The 19,965-nt window shown below is 36.8% G+C and overlaps 1 protein-coding gene across 3 annotated transcripts; it reads right to left on the bottom strand.

The window, feature by feature from the left end:
* Positions 1–1,827: 1,827 nt before the first annotated feature.
* Positions 1,828–19,379, bottom strand: LOC147396505 (uncharacterized). Of its 3 annotated transcripts, none has more exons than XM_086451139.1 (11): positions 19,114–19,379; positions 17,084–17,274; positions 16,922–16,982; positions 16,706–16,754; positions 15,473–15,527; positions 15,306–15,393; positions 4,733–4,851; positions 4,176–4,301; positions 3,500–3,584; positions 2,884–3,038; positions 1,828–2,073 (listed from the first exon to the last, which is right to left on the bottom strand). In XM_086451139.1, the coding sequence occupies exons 1-11, from the start codon at positions 19,307–19,309 to the stop codon at positions 2,014–2,016; spliced, it is 1,185 nt and encodes a 394-aa protein (XP_086307265.1). In that variant the 5' UTR covers positions 19,310–19,379; the 3' UTR covers positions 1,828–2,013. The 3 variants fall into 3 exon arrangements, with proteins under 3 accessions (XP_086307265.1, XP_086307267.1, XP_086307268.1); XM_086451141.1 differs by having other exon boundaries at positions 2,884–2,945; positions 19,114–19,378; XM_086451142.1 differs by lacking the exon at positions 2,884–3,038 and having other exon boundaries at positions 19,114–19,377.
* Between the last annotated feature and the right edge of the window lie 586 nt (positions 19,380–19,965).

The following is a 19,965-nucleotide window of genomic DNA, read 5'->3' as shown; positions in this document are numbered from 1 at the left end:
GTTTGAACGCTTTGGCAAAGCTGTAAGACATCATGGATATTGTCAAAGTCAAGCAGATCATACCATGTTTTATAAACACTTGACAGAAGGTAAAATTGCTATTTTGATTGTTTATGTGGATGATATCATCTTGATAAGAGATGATAGTGCTGAACTGAAAAGACTAAAAGAAAGGCTTGCTGATGAATTCGAGTATTTCCTCAGAATGGAGTTTGCTAGGTCTAAGGAAGGTATATTTGTCAATCAATGCAAGTATGTACTGGACTTGCTTGGAGAAACGGGTATGCTTGATTGTAAAATAGCCGAAACACCAATAGAACCCAATACAAAATTACAACCTGCTAAGGCCGAGAGTGTAGTGTACAAGGAATGATATCAACAACTTGTTGGAAAGTTGATTTATTTGTCTCACACAAGACCGGATATAGCTTTTTCGGTAAGTATGGTTAGTCAATTCATGCATTCGCCTGGATTGGAACATTTTGAAGCAATTAACAGAATTCTGAGATATTTGAAGGGGACTCCTGGAAAATGTATACTTTTAAAAAAAATATGAACATCTACAAATTGAAGCCTACATCGATGCAGATTGGACTGGGAGTATAACAGATAGGAGATCAACATCCGGATATTGTTCCTTTGTTGGAGGAAACCTTGTTACTTGGCAAAGTGAAAAACAGAATGTGGTTGCTAGAAGCAGTGCAGAGGCAGAATTTAAAGCAGTAACTCATGGTAGAAGAGTTAAAGGCTTCAGATTTGCAGCTCATGAAGTTATATTGCGATAACAAGGTAGCAATTTCAATCGCTCACAATTCGGTTCTTCATGACAAAACAAAGCATGTAGAAGTGGATAAACACTTTATCAAGGAAAAACTTGACAGTGGACTGATTTGTATGCCATACATCCCAACTGTCGAACAGATTGCTGATGTATGTACTAAGGGATTGCACAAGAAGCAATTTGACGTTTTAATAGGCAAGCTGAATATGGAAAATATCTTCAAGCCAGCTTAAGGAAGTATTGGAAAATCATAAAGATATTATGTTGGAAAATTAGAATGATATGTGAAAAATCAGAAAGATATTTGGTAGCAAAAAAAGATATTTTGAAAGATACTTGACAGCAATTACCAAGATTGAATAACTGTAAATAAGGAAGAAATTATTCAATGATTTATAAATTAGGAATGTATCTTTATTAGGTAAACTAATTAGTTATTCTTTTCCTAGTTTAAATTTCTTGTAATTCCTGTAAGTAGAAATCTGTGTAAGTCAGAAATAATGAATATATGAGAAAGTTATTCTCAAAACTATTCTCTCTGTTTTTTAGAAACTCACATACTTATAATGTTTGATCAAATATAAAACTTCCCTTGTTGGAACAAAGTAAACGAGCATCTATATGCCATATTCAAAGATTTAAATGACAGAAAAGAAAATAAGTACAAAGACATGAAAAATATGAGACATGATCAAGTCATTTTTCTTCTGTTCGATTTCCTAATTCTCTTCCGTTCTCTGATGCGAATCCATCAGCTAGAAGTTTCACACCTCTATGCTTCGGAGACTGCCTTATCGGTCAACCTGGACTAAAAATATCTTTGATCAGAGGAAGCGAAGAAAGCTACAGGGCCCGCTCCTTGTACAGTAATAGCTGTCTTCCCTTGAAAGAAGAGCTAGCCCACATGGTAGCTCGCCTTAAGCCTTCGTCTCGCCTACCAAATGAAAACCCAAAAGCATGAGCTCTTCCTCCAGTAGACAAACTTCTAATGAGCCTCTTCAAAGGAAGAAAGAGCTGAAGCTCGAAAAAATAAGTTGCCCATGATGTAATGTAAATATATGTGCTTGAGGGGCACAGAAAGCACACTTGATATGATATAATGTAATACTTTGCAGGCATAAAGATATTCATCTTGTCATACAGAGGTTCAAAAAAAGAAGAAAGTAATTAAGAACCCATATTTGTACAAATGATGTCCTTGACAGAGCCAATGTCTACTCCAGAAATAGATTTTAATGTTTCCATCCCTTAGAATGTCCATCCTCCATGTATGGCTCGAGAAATCCTATGAACTGAAATACCACAAACAGAAGCAATGTCAGACTCCAAACTTAAGGCAGAGAAGGAAGTAACAATCAAGAGAGACTTTTGCACATAATAGACATATTACAATCTCAAGATGGATTAGAGTTTCAGTAACCTAATATCAACAATGGGAACAGAAAGGAGCGACCACTAGCTCTTTCTTGGTGGGTATAGCTCAGATCAGACCAGCAACCTCATGGTTGCCGTCTGGAACATCGAGCAGATGGAGACCCATGATTCATGCACCCAACCTATATATAATTCCCCAAATTAATGATCGTCTTTATAGAAATTTGGAATATCTAGAAGAGGAAAATAACAAAAAACTATGAGAGACATTTAATTGAATTTCTTGAATAATTGCAAGGATAGTAGGTAGTAAGAGGAACAGGCTATGAACCAGGGGCTAGATTGAGATTCTGGAGTAGAGGAATGCGCTGTGTCATCATCATCCAAAGTCTTATCCCAAAGAGTTGGGTATAAGGCTTAACCTAGAAGTTCCTCAATTTCTCACTTAATTTTACCTAAAACTAGCTATCCTCACTTCTTTCCCACTGATTTTGGACAATGCAAATATACATTTAACTGTTCAAATGAAGGTTCAGGACTGGAATGTGGCCATCAAACCGGCAATCTTGGGCTTCAGACTATCCAATGGATGGCCTAAAATTTGGAGTCAAGATTAATGACCATATGTATGAAATACATGCCATCTACATCAAGTACAACATCTCTAGTTTCTTCTCTTTACAGATGATGCAACAGGAACTGTGTATATATGTCAAATTACTATAGACCTGTGAACCATCTTTAGACCATCGTGCACCATAGCCTTCAGCAACGCGTATCTCCAAGACACCTTCATATGGTGGAACAATATGGACATTAATCCAACAACAATTAGTTATTAGGTTGCCAATCACCCTCAATGCAAGGCTATTTTTATTACAATCTGAAAAAAAAAAAAAAACAAAACAAAACAAAAAAAACAAAATCAACTGAACTGTAAACATTGTTAGTATGATTACCATGAAGTAGTATGTGGCAAACATTGGGTTTATCATCCTAAATGAATCCTATCCCCATACAGTATGTGTGACCCACCAACTCATCTATACAATCTAATCAATGGATGGGCTACGCAAGAGGTGCTTAACGGACCAAGCATTCAAAATGGATGAGTTGGAACGCCACCTGTACATATCCGGACTAGGGTTCACAGAGAATGATGGATCATGTGCAAGTGCGTGTGCATGTGCAAGTGTGAGTGTGAGTGTGAGTGTGTATGCATGTGTGTTTTCCCTTGTCCTAGAATGATGATATTCATGCTAATGATACGGATCTAAAAAGGATACCTGTAAATTGAAGTCTTTACATACTAAAATGGAAGGGAATACTTGTAAAGATACTTACCATTTCCAGAGAAACTACCCCGCCATCCATTGCTAACCCTGTTAATATGCTTAGCCAAGGCTCTAGCTCCCTCAGTCAAGGTACCCTTTAACCTCAAGTGAAACAAGAAGACAGTACAGAAACAAGGGACAGAAATATTTAGGAGCATCAGTGTTCCTAAAAATTCTTGGGAACACAAATGCAAGTATATAAGAATAGCATGTTTTTGTTATTCCACATTCACTATATTTTGGATCCAACATTTGGTAATTCTAATGAGGAGGATGTCACGGTCAATAACTGGCCCAATTGGATGAATCTAGCCATTTGATCTCTACCTCATCTAGACCACTCTCCAAGATTTCTATGTTTGAAAGAATATAAACGACCGGATGGTCATGAAAGGGAGAACAACTTCAACCCTGCCAATTTTTTTTTTAAATTTTCTTATTTGATTGGCAGGAACCAATCCAGTTAGATCTCCACAAAATAGAAATAACCAGCATTTCCTTTTTGGTGGGCAAGCTGAGATTGAACCCAGAAACTCTTAGTTGTTGTTGAAGACATCAACAAATTGAACTACGGATTGCCCCAGCATTTCACATTGATTGCATAATGAAATTAGCTAATGACATGAAAGAAATTTCTGTTTATAAAAAGAAGTCAATGAGGGACTCATTAGGATTTATATCTTTACATTTATTTTATGAGGCAACATAAATGAGGTTAGAAGAGTCGATCTCGGAGGAGGAAGTGCATCTAGAACCGTTCTGGCAGTATGCATCAAACCCAAGAAGCTCCCAATGCCTTCATAACCCAGTCCCTGGATAAAAACACAGAAACCATTAAAGTTTATTATTTATATGATTTTTATTATATCAACATATCGAAATACACACTTTCTGTATGGTATATTTAACAGTAACTAAAGAGTTTTAAAAAGAAAGCTTTAAAATCTCATTCCAAGGCAATGTTTCGGCTAGGAGAAAAACTGACAATCCGAAAATTTCAGTTTTTTGTTCTGATCTCCGTTGAAATCATAATGTTCCACCGAAACAGCACGAGATTTGAACCATGCTAAAATGTATTCTTCCAACTATGGAATAAACTGTACATAGGTCTCAGCTTATCAAGTTTGTGGGAGTCAGCGAGTCTGCACTTTATACCCATTTGTCCGTATCTTTTTTATGTAGGTCCTTATATTAATTGGCCACATAAAAAAATTATAGAGATGCAACGAGTGATAACACTCACAGATACTATGCCGGCCAAAGAAATGTAAGGCTGAGGATTCGGCTTTGAAACATAAATTGCAAGGATGCCATTGGACTTCTCCTTCTCTTCTGTGTAAAACTTCCGGTAGATTTGAACACCTGAAGAAACAGCACACTCATCATTTCTAGGATATTTGTATTAGATCCAACCATAGGTCACTAATATGTCAGGAATCTAAAGAATGAATGGTCCTTAACTATTTGGTTTCAACTCTTTAATTCCAATTTGTGAAATCTCTTGAAGCATCAATTTCAAAACACCCCCCATCATCCTTTCAGGCTATAAATCAAATGAACCTAGTTTAAGAAAATTTCTAAATCATATGGAAATAACGAAAAGGATAACTCTAGAGAAAGAAATGCTAGTGATACATGTCAGTACTCTATTTGGGCAATTGCCCACTATAAGGGTTTTTTGATAATTTACACAAAGAACAAAGGAGGTGGTTGAGAAAACCAAAACCTAAAGGAAAGCCTTATCCCTAAGATTTGGCGTTGGCTAATGAATCTTGCTCCTCCATTCCACTCAATCTAGAGCCAAGTCTAGAGCTCACCAGAATAAAGAATCAAAAGAAACTGATCCAAACTACATCTAACCATCTTTGAGCAACACAAACTTTCATCTAAAAATAAAGTCCTACAAAAATAATCCACATAATTCTCATGCAATTTGGATCATAAGAGCAAAGAAGAATTATCAAGTCTCATAATGAGAGCCTAACAGATATTTATATTAACTAACGTGTGAATGGGAGTAAATACCCTTAAATAGAAATAATAGAAAACTAAGAAACTATATTATTTTCAATACTCCCCCTCAAGCTAGGGGAAATATATCAACTAAGCCTAGCTTGACAAGATGAGAGTTAGTGACAGAAGGACCAACAAACTTTATAAGCATGTCGGCAAGTTGATCTGAAGAAGATACATATATGATCTGAAGGGCACCAAATTAAACCTTCTCCTTGAGAAAGTGTACATCAACCTCTATATGCTTGATTTTTTTGTGAAGAACAAAGTCAAAAGAAAACATGATAGTAGACTTTTTGTCACAAAATAACAGGGAAGAACCAGAGACAGGAAATTCTAACTTTGTCAACAAAGATTGAAGCCAAACAAGCTCACATGTGTCAAGGGCCATAGCACAACACTCAGATTCAGCAGAAGAACTAGAAACCACACTCTATTTCTTACTTTTCCATGAAATCAAGTTATCACCATGGAAATTACAGAAACTAGAGGTAGATCTCCTATATAATAGAACCAACATAATCAACGTCAATAAAGCAAGACAAATGGGGTTGTGCAGTAGACGAGTAGAATAGCCCAAAATCAGGACGCGAGTTCAAGTAATGAAGAATACGAGTAACGACATCAAAATGAGAAGTGTGCAGAGCATGCATGAACCGATTTATCATACTAACCGCAAAAGTCAAATCTGGTCTAGTGTTAGTCAGATAAATCAGACGGTCTATGAGTTTCTGATAAGAAGAATGATCAGATAATAGACCATCAGATTCGATATAAATACAATGATTCTGATTTACAGGAGAGGAAGTAAGATGACAACCAAGCATACCAGGTCTTGAAGAAGATCCAATGTGTATTTGCGCTAAGATAACGAAATATTAAGGCGAGAGCGAGCCACTTCTATTCTCAAGAAGTACTTGAGGGGACCTAAGTCCTTAACTTCAAAAGCATGACCCAATATCATCTTTCCCCTGTTAATCTACTGGACAACATCTCCAGTTAGGATAATATCATCCACATTAACCAGAACAATAGTGCAACAACCATCCAATCCTTGTCGAACAAAACACGTATGATTTGAGTGACACCTGGAAAACTCTATAGATAAAATGACCTCAAAAAAACATTGAAACCAGGCTCATAGAAACTGCTTCAGGCCATACAAAGATTTGAGAAGGTGACATACCTACCCAAAATACTTCCCTTGAAAACGAAACTTATGAGGGGGTCCATATAAATAACCTCAGTCGGATGACCATTCAGAAAGGCATTATTCACATTGAATTGGTGAAGATGCTATGAATGATATGCAGTTTAAGAGATAAAGAGGTGAATAGTAGAAAATTTAGCTACATGAGAAAATGTAGCACCACAATCCTTTCCTGGAGTATGTGTAAATCCCTTAGCAACTAAGCGGACCTCGTATCGATCAACAGAGCCATCCATGAGATACTTAACAGTGAAAACCCATTTACAACCAACAGTCTGCTCCCTAGAAAGTAGAGAAACAAGCTCCTAGTATAATTTTTCTGCAAAGCATCCATCTCAGCAGTCATGACTACAGTCCACTAAGGATCTCGTAAAGCCTCTAAAATGGACCGAGGAACTCGAATAAAGGCAATGATAGTAATGTAGGTCTGATAAGAAGGAGAGAGTCCTTGATAGGAAACAAACTGGGCAATAGGGTGATTAATAACATATCTCCGCTTACCTTTGCGAAGTGTAATAGATAAGTGAGTCAGAAACAGAAGAGATAAGAACAGGAATAAGAGAGAATATACTGAGTCCAAGGAGGAGGTTGGCAAGGTTCGAGAGGGGCGAGGGCGACGAGAGTAAACATGAAACATTGGTGAAGATGGAGAGAAGACTGGAGAAGACAACACTATAGGAGAAGAGCAGAAGAAGAGTCATGCAAAGGAAAAGAGTTCTGCAAAGAAGATGTGGCACGAAAATATGATACATTTGAAAAAAAAAGTGATATCTATAGAATATATGACACAATGAGAAACATGATCATAACATCGATACCCCTTTGACATAGATGAATAGCCTATGAAAACACACCGAATGACTTTGTCATCTAATTTCGTGTGATGAGGAGTGTTGTCCTGAACAAACCAAGTGCACTCAAAAACTATAAATGTAATCGGAAAAAGGGTGCTATCATGGCGAAAAACATGAAGAGGCACATGTCCCCCTAAGGTGCAACTTGGAAAACGGTTAAAAAGAAAAGCCATAGCAAGGACCGCCATGTTCCAAGATAACTTAGGAACATGCATGCCTCAAAGAAGGAAACAGACAATGTTCATAAGGTGGCGGTTCTTGTGTTTCATCACCCCGTTTTGCTTAGAAGTGTTGGGACAAGTCAACTGGTAGAGCATACCATGCTCATGAAGGTGAGAGAAAATCTCATCAAAAATATATTCATCTCCATTATCAAACTGAAGGACTTCAACAATGATGCTGTGTTGGGTCTGAATCATTTTAAAAAAGTTAACAAAAATGGAAAGCACTTCAGACCGAGATCGTATCAAATAACCCAACTACAACGAGAACAATCATCTATAAATGTAACATAATACCGATGACCAATAACAGTGGGAGGCCACCTACACATCAGAATGAACTAAATCAAACATAATATTAAACTGATGCATGCAAGGGATATATGAAGTAAGTGTGTATTTGGACAACTCACACATAGAATACTGAAACTTATGCCCACTACAAGAATTTTTTAAAGTAGGAAATAAAGAACATAAGTGCTGAAAATTAACATGTTCTAAGTGAACATTCCACAAATCTAAAAACTGAGAAGAAAAAGTATTGAGTCCTAGAGGAGGGTAGCATAGAGGCCGAAGCAGCAGTATGCAGAAATCCAAATAGGTACAGTCCATCCCTCTCATACCCCTGGCCAAAAATCCTCTTCAAAGTCAGGTTCTAAAAAGTATAGTAAGTAGGAAAAAATGTCACTAAGTAATTTAGAAATTTGGTAATACTACTCACAGACAAAAGATTAAGAGATAGGTGAAGAACATGGAGCACAAAGTCAAGAGAAATACCGGATGACAATGGGATGATACCCTTGTTGTGTATAGGTGTAAGGGACCCATCAACAAGGCGAATCTCTCTATGAGTATCAGGAAAAATTGATGAAGTGAAATGACTAGACTCACCGATCATATAATCATAAGCACCGGAATCAATAACCAATGTCAGGGGACCTAGACTAGACTGGGTGACAAGAAATGCAGAAGATAAACCTGGAAGCGTGGTAACTCATGCCACAGTCGAAGATGAGCGAGTATAAGCACGGATCTGATCACGAACAATATTGGCAATCTGGGTTTGAAGCTATTGTAAAGCAATAATGCCAGGAGAAACAGTGGCAGAAACAAGTGAGGAATCCACAATGGCAGCACGAGGAGCAGAATGCCCTAACGAAGGAATGGCAGTAAAGCTCAACAAATGAGGATAAAGCGAAATGCATCGAACCTTCTCATGGCATGTCTTCCCATAATGATTGCAAATAAAACTATTCCCTCAACCACGACTACGGCCCCCTCGGCCACGATGAGTAGTAACAGTACTTAAGCCATCCATATTTGTCGTTACTTTCCAAATAGAGTCTCACGAACCGAGACCAAGACTAATGCAATGTCATAACTCTCAACAAGAAGTGGATAAAAAGAAGGCCAATAATCAAAAGTAGGAAGACTACAATTTGAGGGAAAAAATAGTGTACATACACTTAGAGTGCGAGAACCAAGTCATTACTAGAAATCTGGAGAAAAAGAAGAAATTGAGGTAAAAAACTTGAACTCACAGCAGCCTCAAATAAAAAAGAATAGTAGAAGTTTTCCTCAAAGTTGAAAAGAAATCATATAGCTGAAGATTGGGCTTGAAGGGAGGTCTCTTGCCAACCTAAATCCACTGTGTGATCATCAAGGAGGAAAAAACAACACTATCGCAAACCCGGCAGCCCAGCCTTATCACAACACTATACAACCTTATCGTGACCAGCAACATTGTCGAAACAGTTACATAACAGCCTTGTCACAAGACTACCACATAGGCTTATCGCAAAAGATAGACCTATCGCAGCATACACCAAAAAACAGCCAGCAACACAGTCACTTAACACTGTTGATGGCACAACGCTTATCGCAAAGGCAGCCAACAACAACCAGCAGCAGGTCTCTAATCACAGAACAGTCCAGCCAGCAGAATCAATACACAACCATTATCGCAGCTTGTAGCAGCCCAGCCAGCAGCACCACAACACAGCCCTTATCACAGCTTGTAGCATAGCCCAGCTAGCAGCTCCACAACACAGCCCTTATCGCAGCTTGTAGCATAGCCCAGCTAGCAGCACAAAACTTATCGCAGCTAGCAGCATAGCTGCACAGCCCAACCAACGGTATAACACTATCACAGAATCGTAGCTAGCAACACAGAAAAAAAAAAGGAGAAACCCCAGGAGGAGTTGTTAATGGATCCTTTAGGGCTTTGATACCAAGAAGAATAATTGTCAAGTCTCATAACGATAACTTGACAGATATTTATATTAATTAAAATGTGAATGGACATAAATACCCTTACATAGCAATAATAGAAAACTAAGAAACTACATTATTTCCAATAAACAACACTGATTTAATAATACTAGGGTCATCCACCACATTCTCTTTCCCTTCAAAGATCCTATTATCTAGATGTTCCCAGTGACTCTCCGAAAAAGATATAATGGAATCATCACAAACATCTTCCTCTAGAAACAAACGCCATGCAAATCCAACACTAGAATAAGGAAAGCACAAAATGAGAAATAATCCAACGAATACCAGAAACACCAAAGAAGCCTGAACAAACAACGTAAGCAAGCTTAGAATGAATAAGAAGGTTTACAGTTTCATCGCAAGATTTACGCGAGAAAAAAACATCCTCCTCCTCAAGCCTTATCCTAAAGATTTGGGTTCAGCATCACAGAATTGAAGTCTTATCCCAAAAAATTTGGGATCTGCTGAATGAATCTTGTCCCTACATTCTTCATGTTAAGAAGTAAAAAACTTTTTTCATGTACTGCCAACCTGACATAACCCTCCTCCTTTATCAAGGCATGACCAGGATGTAGTGTAAAGAAACAATAAAAATGCAAAGTTCCACGTGGAAAGAATAAATTATAATAATCCTACAAAGGATTAGATGATCAACTATCAGCATGTTGTCCAAATTTGCAATCTAAATGAAGAACTTTTGATGGGTATTTCTTATTTAAAAAAACACCTTTTGATGCGTATTTTCATCCCCAAATGAAAGCAACCAAGAATCTGGAATTACTCTAGGCAGCAGGCATTAAATTGAAGGAAATAATTGAAAAAGTGCCATCCTCCTGACTCTTCTTCCATACTCGCAATTCCTTGTCCCTTGGCATGAAAGGAATAGTAGAGAATAGAGATACATCAGATACAGTGCGTTGTGGAATTTACATTACCTCCCAATCGTTGAAGTTCGTCCCAAAACCAAATTCCATGTACTATCATCCATTGACCAGACTAAAAAACTCTGAATCGTCATATTTTATTAGAAATAGAATGCGGATCAGGATATGGGAACATGGGAAGAGAATTTCCATGCTAGCAATGTTCCCAAAAGTGAACCCTATTGCCCTCACTCACCTATTTTGAATCCGACCGCTGTTTTGTATTTGATAGACACAATCTTGATAAATTTGGGGGTCCAACTCAAAACCAATTGGCAATGAGTAGTGTGACACCCTAATTTGAACGGGTCCCTACTCGAAAAGGCCCAAAAATACCGATTTTCCAAATAAATGGGCCAACGGGCCTTAAGGGCCAAAGTCATTGAAAAATGACATTTTGATCGAACCAAGGCCCCTAAGACCTCCTAATGGTTTAGGGGGCCCACCAAAAGGACTCGGCCTACCCTACGCTTTCCCAATATTCGCCGCTCCGCTTCCAAAACCAAAAATGCCAAATTGTCAATAAAGTTCATCAACGGGCCTAAAAAACCCAATTTGCCAACACGTAGTATTTTGATTAATCCAATAATTTCAAAACCTAAAAAAAAAAGGATAAAATTAAAATGAGACTTGGGACACCTGTCACTTCCTTTACCCTCACCGCTCCATCTCCAAATCTGAAAAAACCTAAGCCCATCTAAGGCCCACGAACCCGCAAGTCACCTAAAATGTATTTCTCGCATTATCCCCTATCCTAAATCCAATCCCATATCATCTAAAAACCTAAAACATATCCACCCTCCCAAATCCAATCCAAAATGATCCCAACCAATTCCTAAAACCCAAAACCTTTCCTAAAACCCAAGCCCAATGCCCCTAAGCCCAAACCCATATCCAATTCACATCTAACCCACAACCCTAACCCATAAACCACAACCCACATCAATCAATCAGTTTTTTATTATCAAAAGGTGACACATGTCATCACCCCTTCTCACTTCTCTCATCAAACCACCCACCCCATCACATTTCTCTAAAAAATTAACTACCCACATCACCTTTTCTCTAAAAATCACATCAACCCATACCCTCCCCTAATCTACCCTTATTACTTCCTATAAACCTCCATTCTCTCAAATCAAACACCTCCAATCCATACCTCCTCCTAACCAACCATCATCATACCTCCCCCCAATATACCATCATCATTCCCTATAAACCCATTTCTACAACCTAAACCTATACCCATCTCTCAAATCAAACACTCATTCTCTCCCATCAATTCATCTAAACCTCTAATCTCCACACATCTTGCCACATGTCACCATCTCCCTCACCCTCCCAAAATCTAATTAAAACCTACTCCCCTCAACTCAACAATACTCAACCACTATCTTACACACTCCATTCTCTTAAACCAAACACCACTCAATCAATCAACCACCCTCTTAAACACCCATCATCTCACCTCACCAAACACTCCACCCAAATGGTTTGGGTAAGATCCAAACCATTTGGATCAAAATACAACCCATTTACCTCCATTACGTAATTACCTACCCTCCCAACTCCTAATTTCATACCCCCCACCTTTAAAACATGTGTCATTCTCTACTCTCCCACACTTTACCCCATTATATCCCCAAAGTATCCTCCAAACACCTATAAATACCCCCCTCCCCTTCCAAAAATGGTTACCAAGTCTTACAAAAAAATTTCTCCCATACCCAATTCTCATCACAAAAATATTACCAATTTTCCCCCCAAGTCTCATAAAAAAGGAACTCAACTCAACTCTACTCCTCTCTTACATTATCTTCTAAAAAAGAATTTCATTCTCACATTCTACTAAAGACATTAGAAGACATTGAAGAAGAAGAAGAAAGGAAAAAAAAAACAAGAGAGAAGCTTCAAGGTGGGTTTAAGGCTTAATATCCCCCCTCTTCTTCTCTACCCTCTCCATATCCCCCTCCTCTCTTATTCTATTTTTAAAAGGACTTAGGATGTAATGTTTCCCCTCCCCTATTTCTGGTAGATCGAACTTCGGTTCGGTTGAAAGTATAGGGTTTGTAATCCCTCTTTAAAAAAAAAAAATTCGATTTTATCCGTCAAAATTGTTTTGAGGCAATTGGAATTTGGATCCTCCTCAACCCATGAGAATGGATCCAAGACCTTTGCCAACACTTTTCAAACACCAAATATGTCCAAGGCTAATGCCCCCTTTTAGAATCGTTTCCTTCAATGAGATGATCCTTACAAGCTAAAGCTAAAAACAAATCCCTACTTAGGGTACAAATGCACAATACGTGGCACTTTATTTTTTGCTTTTTTTATTGTCAAAATGACCGAGTTGAGTTGAGTTGAGGTTACCACCCCTTGGTGGGGAAAAAAGGGTGCCTAACACCTTCCCTTTTCTCCAACCGAGCCACCTACTCCGATCTCAAGGTTGATCCGTATCTTATCCATTGAGAGTCATTATGTGTCAAAATGACACATTTTTCAAAAAAGTACATTGGGTGACCATTCACACCCTCTTACAATATGAATAGTGGCGACTCCAAACCTTAGTAGATGTGACCATCGTAATCGAGAACCAAGTATCTACAAGCAGAGAAGCCCAAGAGCTTATAAGGAGAGAGATAAGGCAATGAGTGTCCGATGTGGGACTAAACTCAACACGCCCCCACACGTGTGGGCCGGACTGAGCCAAAGCATGTGGAGATATGAATTGAGTGATGTGGAGGAGAGAAAAGCCTGCTCTAATACTAGGACAAATTTAGGGCTTCAACTCAAAACCAATTGGCAATGAGTGGAGAGGTCCAAGAGCTTATAAGGAGAGAAATAAGGCAATGAGTGTTCGATGTGGGACTAAACTCAACAAATCTTCTGAATCCAACACCCTTGTTTGTATTTGATAGGCAAAATCTGGATCCTTCTCCACACTCCACTATCAAAGAAAGTTCATAAAGTATCATCCATCATCATAAACAATGCCTCATTGAAATTATTAGGAGTTTATAACACCAAATCTTATTTCTCCATTCAATATATGTACATCCTCTATTAAGATGGGTGTCTCCAAATCTATTCTTATTATGGTTCATTTTGTTCTTTTCTCCATTCAGTACATGTGGATCCTTATAAGATGCGTGTCTCTAGATCTGTTCTTATTACGAGAATCACATCTTTTTGGTGGTTTTTTGGTGCTTTCAGAGCCTTCAACCTACACTGAAATATTCCCAATTGTGCCATCATTTGTGTTTGTTGTATGTGCCCAAACCATTTCAATTGACTTTCCTCTATTTTATTTCATTTTTTCCATTTTGGTATATTACTAGTTGAATAATTATTAAGAAGCACATAGTAAATGTACACAAAAAAAACCAGTGCTTATGTAAGTCATGTTTGTTGAGCCATCCATATTGTAGACACAGAGAAACCTGGCCCACCATTATATGTGGTGGTTTTTTTTTTGGCTTCCCGTTAATGTTTTTATTTGCATAAATTTCATAAAAGAAAGAAAAGTAAAACCAGATAAGGTCCAAGAAAAATAAAAAGAGAACCTACAATCCATTGATTACGCTCTTTCCAAAGGCCCTAGAAAGGCTGAACTATCCCTGCTCTAAAGGATGTGCTGATGTGCAAAACAAAATAAGGATCCAAAAAATACCAAAGAGGCTGAAAAAAGAAGTCTACACCTCTATCGTACTACCTCAAGGAATCATGAGATGATTAACACTTTCCCCATCCAATTTGAACATGTAACTAAAGTCGACGATAATTGTTTTACAGCTATTAAGATGATCAATTGCAAGGATCCAAAAAGAGGCAGAACAAACACATAAACTGCTATTTTAGAGAGGATTTTAGACCCCCCAAATAAAAGAAGCGGGAAAGACATACTATGAAATGTATCCAACATGGAATAAAAGGTGAAAATGAATTAAGCCCAACCAGGCAAACAAGTTTAGGTAGAGAAAATCAAAAGAAACATTATCATTTCACATCCCAATTCACTCGTCCTCACTCCTTGGAAAAATAGGGGTATCAAAGAAGACGAGCAATGACTTATTTTGAAACCATAATCCCAAGACAGAGCATCATCAAACCCAACCATGAAACTCCAGATGTTATATTCATAACACTGCCCTCTATTATAGGTGAATTTAGTGTACTTCTCTGCTTTCCAAGATCTTTCATTTCAGTTTTTCAATTGACCAATATAAAATAAAATATGGATGTGTCAAACAAGCAACACACAAATTCCATGTCTACAGAAAATAGCAATATACATATTTAGACTGACATATGAAGTTGTTACCTTCTTCAAATGTTTTTACTCCAGGAAGAACCTTCTCAAGACTCTCTGCTTCCAACATCTCAGAAAATGAAGCATATCGTTTAACATTCTGCAGATTATCAAAATAATTGAACTCCAAATCAATACAAGGTAAGCATGAAAAATTGCATGAAATAGCATTGTGTCACCTGAACTTCACACAATAAAAATTTGTTGAAAAGAAGCAAACCCCCAGGCCTTATTCTGCGATCAAAAACAAAAGCGAAGTTGAATAAAATGGAAAACAGGAAGGTTGAGTAAATTAGAAAAAAATAAAAATAAAAATTATTCCAACTGTTTGCCAATCAAAATATTTGTGGAGTTGAACTAACATATTGCTCTTATGGAAAAAAAGAGAGACCATTAACAGTGTACTGAATCTATTTCTTGCTAAGTTATGAGTAGGAAGAGAGGTATTCTTAAAGAACTCAAAAGATAACAGTAAATCAATATTATGTAACTAGATTTGAAAGAAAACCGCCCAATACCTAAGAATCTAACCAGTAAAGCCAGCCAAAATAACATGTTATTGAACAACTTCCAGGCTGATGCTTCTTAGGCACTTTTAACCCCAATTTTTTTTTAAACATAAGCATCCCAAATTGATGCAAAATCTATTAGAATATCCAGAGATTGACATTAAATATGCGGCTAAAGAAGGCCTGATCTAGCAAAGAGCAATGGAGATTATATAGATGTGCTCAAGATATTGGCTACAGTATTGGTGACTAACTAGGATTCGATAGACTCTATGTTTGCTGAATAACACAGGACTCAACTAAGATTAGGCTGCAATGCTTGATTAGGTTTCTTTTTAACTCATTTTAATGTGTAACTAGTGAAATAATGTTAGTTGGTTAAAACTGAAGGATATTCACCTCTATCCCACACTCCCACACCCCCAAACTAATAGTGGATAACAGAAGCATCATCTGATGTCGATAGCACCATTCTACAATTTCCTAAGGCTCTAGGTTGATGAGGGGTTTCAGGTTTTGTTCCAGCTTTTGATTTTTATTGTTCAAACTTAATTATTTCCTTTTGCAAAACAAGGGAACTCAATGGATACATCCCTCACAACACATGCAGTATCTGTACTAATTAAAGAATTTTTTAGCTAAACATTATTAGTTCTAAATAGCACAAGAAACTAAACACAATATTGTATTCACGAGCCATGTCAATGTCATCACTTATCATCCTATATGTTCGGTGCAAGCTTGCCAACCAATGAAAATTTACTCTCAAATCAAACTACAGTAAAAGATAAAAGACCTTAAATGAAGAACAGTTACATATATGTATATGGACATTATATGTATGTTTCCATGTGTGTGAGGACAATATACAAAGTGCACATATAAGTGCAAATTGGATCTTACCGGTTATAGTCACCAACAGCACATCTCCCTTCAATTGTTTTTATGCCAACTGACAAAGTTTCAAAATATTTTGTATAATAAGATTTCCACCCATTTAAAGTCACATTACCAAGTGAAAGAGATGAAAAATAGTATCTAGAATGAGAAAAAATAAAATATAATCCAGTTATGACCATAAAAGCACACACACACACAAGGCACAAACAGAAATATTACCTCTTAGTTGTGAAAAGAAAGGCTCCTGGACGTGAAGTTCAAACTCAACAGCCTCCAATATCTAATAAAGAACAATGGTTATTCCAAATTTGATATGAACCTTGATTTTATGATAAAGTTGTAACAGAATCAAGCAATACATTGAATCATGTATTAGCTTACTTTCACTAATTCAGACCCCTTTTCCAGAACTAGCTTATTCCAGCTATCTCTTTTCTGCTCCAAGGACTCATCTTCCTGGATCGGCATCATGGTGTAAGATGTTCTCAAAAAGCCTCCAGAAGTTATGCAGTGGACCAAAGCTGATGCCAGACTCTTGTATAAAGGATATAGTGGAACAACACCAGAATTATCTGCAACAATTTGAGAACAGTTGTCAAACATAACAACTCAGGCAGTAGGAAGCACCAATTCATTTTGAATAAAGATAAGAAATCAGACCAAGAGCCCGTTTGGATAGAAATTAAAAAGTAGAAAGTAGCTTTGGGAGAAAGTAACTTTTAAAAGTAGAAAGTAATTTTCTTTTGCTTTTTAAAAAGTTAAGATTTTTACTTTCTAAAAGTAATTTTCTAAATTTTTTTAACTTTCTAACTTTCAAAAGTAAACAAAATTACTTTTTTATGTGTATCCAAACAAGCTCCAAATCAATGATGGAAAAGCACGGTGGAAAATTTTCTTACAATGGGAAGCATTGATTCGTTATCTTCCATCTTATACTCCTAAGAATCGTCTTACAACAAATTTCTTTGCCCATTTGACATTTGAATAAACATCATATAAAAAAATTTCTAAGCTACTAAAAATGTGGTTGTGGCATAGATAATCACCTTCTTCCCAATTCTTGTTCGCCATCGATCTACCAAGTTCATGTTCAGGTTATTGGTTCTCTTCCAACATGTAAGTAACATTTAGGGTAATAACATTAAAGAATAATTTTTATTGATATCTCTAGAAAATTTGTTCGTAAAATTTATCAGGTTTTTCCCCAGTAGAATGGTTCATTTTTACTAGAATAGAACACACTAATCCAACCCGATGTATCATGAGTGTGAGTCTCCCATTTAAGTTTACTATGTTCTTTGTCCTAGCTTAACTTTACCCTAAGGCTAGTACAAATAGAATTTATAACCGATATGACCACTCTTTTCTTTGTCGATGTCATGTGGGACTAATTTTTTTAGCAAAATAAAAGGCATAGAAATAGTGAAGCAAAGTTTTTTCGATTTTTCAATCACCCAAGTGATTTTTTAGTCCCTTAAGGAGTTAGATCTCGTAGTCCTACTTGATTCTAGTGCACCATACCTTGAGTTGGTTCAATAGGACCTACCTACAACCCAATCAAAAGTGGGTCACAACAGCACTACTCACCACTACATCCTAAATTAGGGCTTCTTTCTATTTCTTTTCTTATTCTGTGATCGGTTATTCTTTGAGTTATCTCCAATAACAAGGTTTTCAAACACTTTCTCTAAAACAGAAGATTGTGTTACGATCCTTAGGTTAAGACTTAAACTTTCCACTGCATTGATGCCTAGGTATTTTTAGAGCATTGGTTTGGGTCTTAACATTTGGGAAAAAGAAAAAAAAAAAAAAAAGGCTCCTTTAAAGTATGGGATATGGAAGGGGTTCCCAAAATAAAGGGGCTCACCATATTATGGGATATGGAAGGGGTCCGCCATAGTAGGCCACTGTGATGAGTCTGGGAAGGGGTGACTTATGGAAAAAAAAAAAAAAGAAAAAAAAGGGGTAGCTGGTACTTGGAAAGAAGGCCAAGGGGCTGGGGGGCTCGCCATAAAGCTGGCCAACAAGGGATTGGCCTGTTACGATCCTTAGGTTAAGACTTCAACTTTCCACTCCATTGACTCCTAGGTATTTTGGAGCATTGGTTTGGATCTTAACAGATTTGTAGCAAGAAGTTAGAAGATTGTAGCTAGAAGAAGATAAGAGAGGTTAGATTAGTTTTAGTTACTTTGTTCTAATTGGAATCTTTTTCCATGTAAATTCCTGGAAGATATACTAGTTCATCTTATCTCAGATTAGTTCAATCAAAGACATAGTTTTACTTCAATTGTTAAACTAAAATCTGGATCAAATTAAAGAACAATCAAAGAATACGTAACTAATCAATCCACAAAGATTTAGAAATTAAGAACTTAATCAGTTTAAGATTGATATTTCGATCATAATCTCACCTAAATCGTCCAAATTGCAGTGACCGGGATCATCTTTGAGGAGATTGGAGCAATAATCCTTCGATAACCCTAAATTAATTTCTAGAGTTTCTTCGATCGAATATAAGAAAATCAACTTTAATAGCTCTTCTATGCAGTCAGCGAGCATGACTGGAGAGGCTCCTGGTGATGGTGGCGGGAAATGCTCCTCCTCCATTCTCACGATTAGACTCTTCTCGTTCTCGGACAAAGCTTCAAATTTGCCAAATGAATCATGATCCTATACTTCTCGGAGAAGGGTTGCAAAACTAACTCCGTCCTATCATATATCATATAGTTCTTACCTTCCTAAAGTTATCAAACTGATTTAAACTTCTTTTTTGTTTTTTTCTCACAAGAAAATAGTTTAAAATGTTTTTTTTTTTAAAAGACTATTCTACTTTTTCTAATTAATATAATTGAGAATTGAGGGATCACCAAATTTCTATAAAGAGGTGGGAATGGAAGAATAGCCAAAATAACCATTTTAGTCATTTTGAAATTAAATTTCTTTTGCAACAAAAATTATAAAATGAGAGGGTTAAAAATTAAAATAGTTCATAATATTGGAATATTAACACAGTATTAAGGAAGTAAGTAAAATTATTAAAAGATAAGTAAATTATACTTTGAATCTTATGATTTGATGTAATTTCATGTTAACTCCCTATAATTGCACTTACCTACCTAAAGTTATAAGGTTTCTCTTACTCCTTTAGTCTATTTTTGTCAATACAACAATTTAGAAATGTTTTCCATTTTTTATTTAAAAAAAAAAAAAAACCTTTTTAAAGAGTTGAAAGCTAAGGAATTATAATTTACAACAATGACAAA

The sequence above is a fragment of the Akebia trifoliata genome, chromosome 8 (genome assembly GCF_017979445.1).
Source record: "Akebia trifoliata isolate Shusen 1 chromosome 8, ASM1797944v1, whole genome shotgun sequence".
In the NCBI taxonomy this organism is placed as follows: Eukaryota; Viridiplantae; Streptophyta; class Magnoliopsida; order Ranunculales; family Lardizabalaceae; genus Akebia; species Akebia trifoliata.
This window is presented reverse-complemented; position numbering and strand designations above follow the sequence as displayed.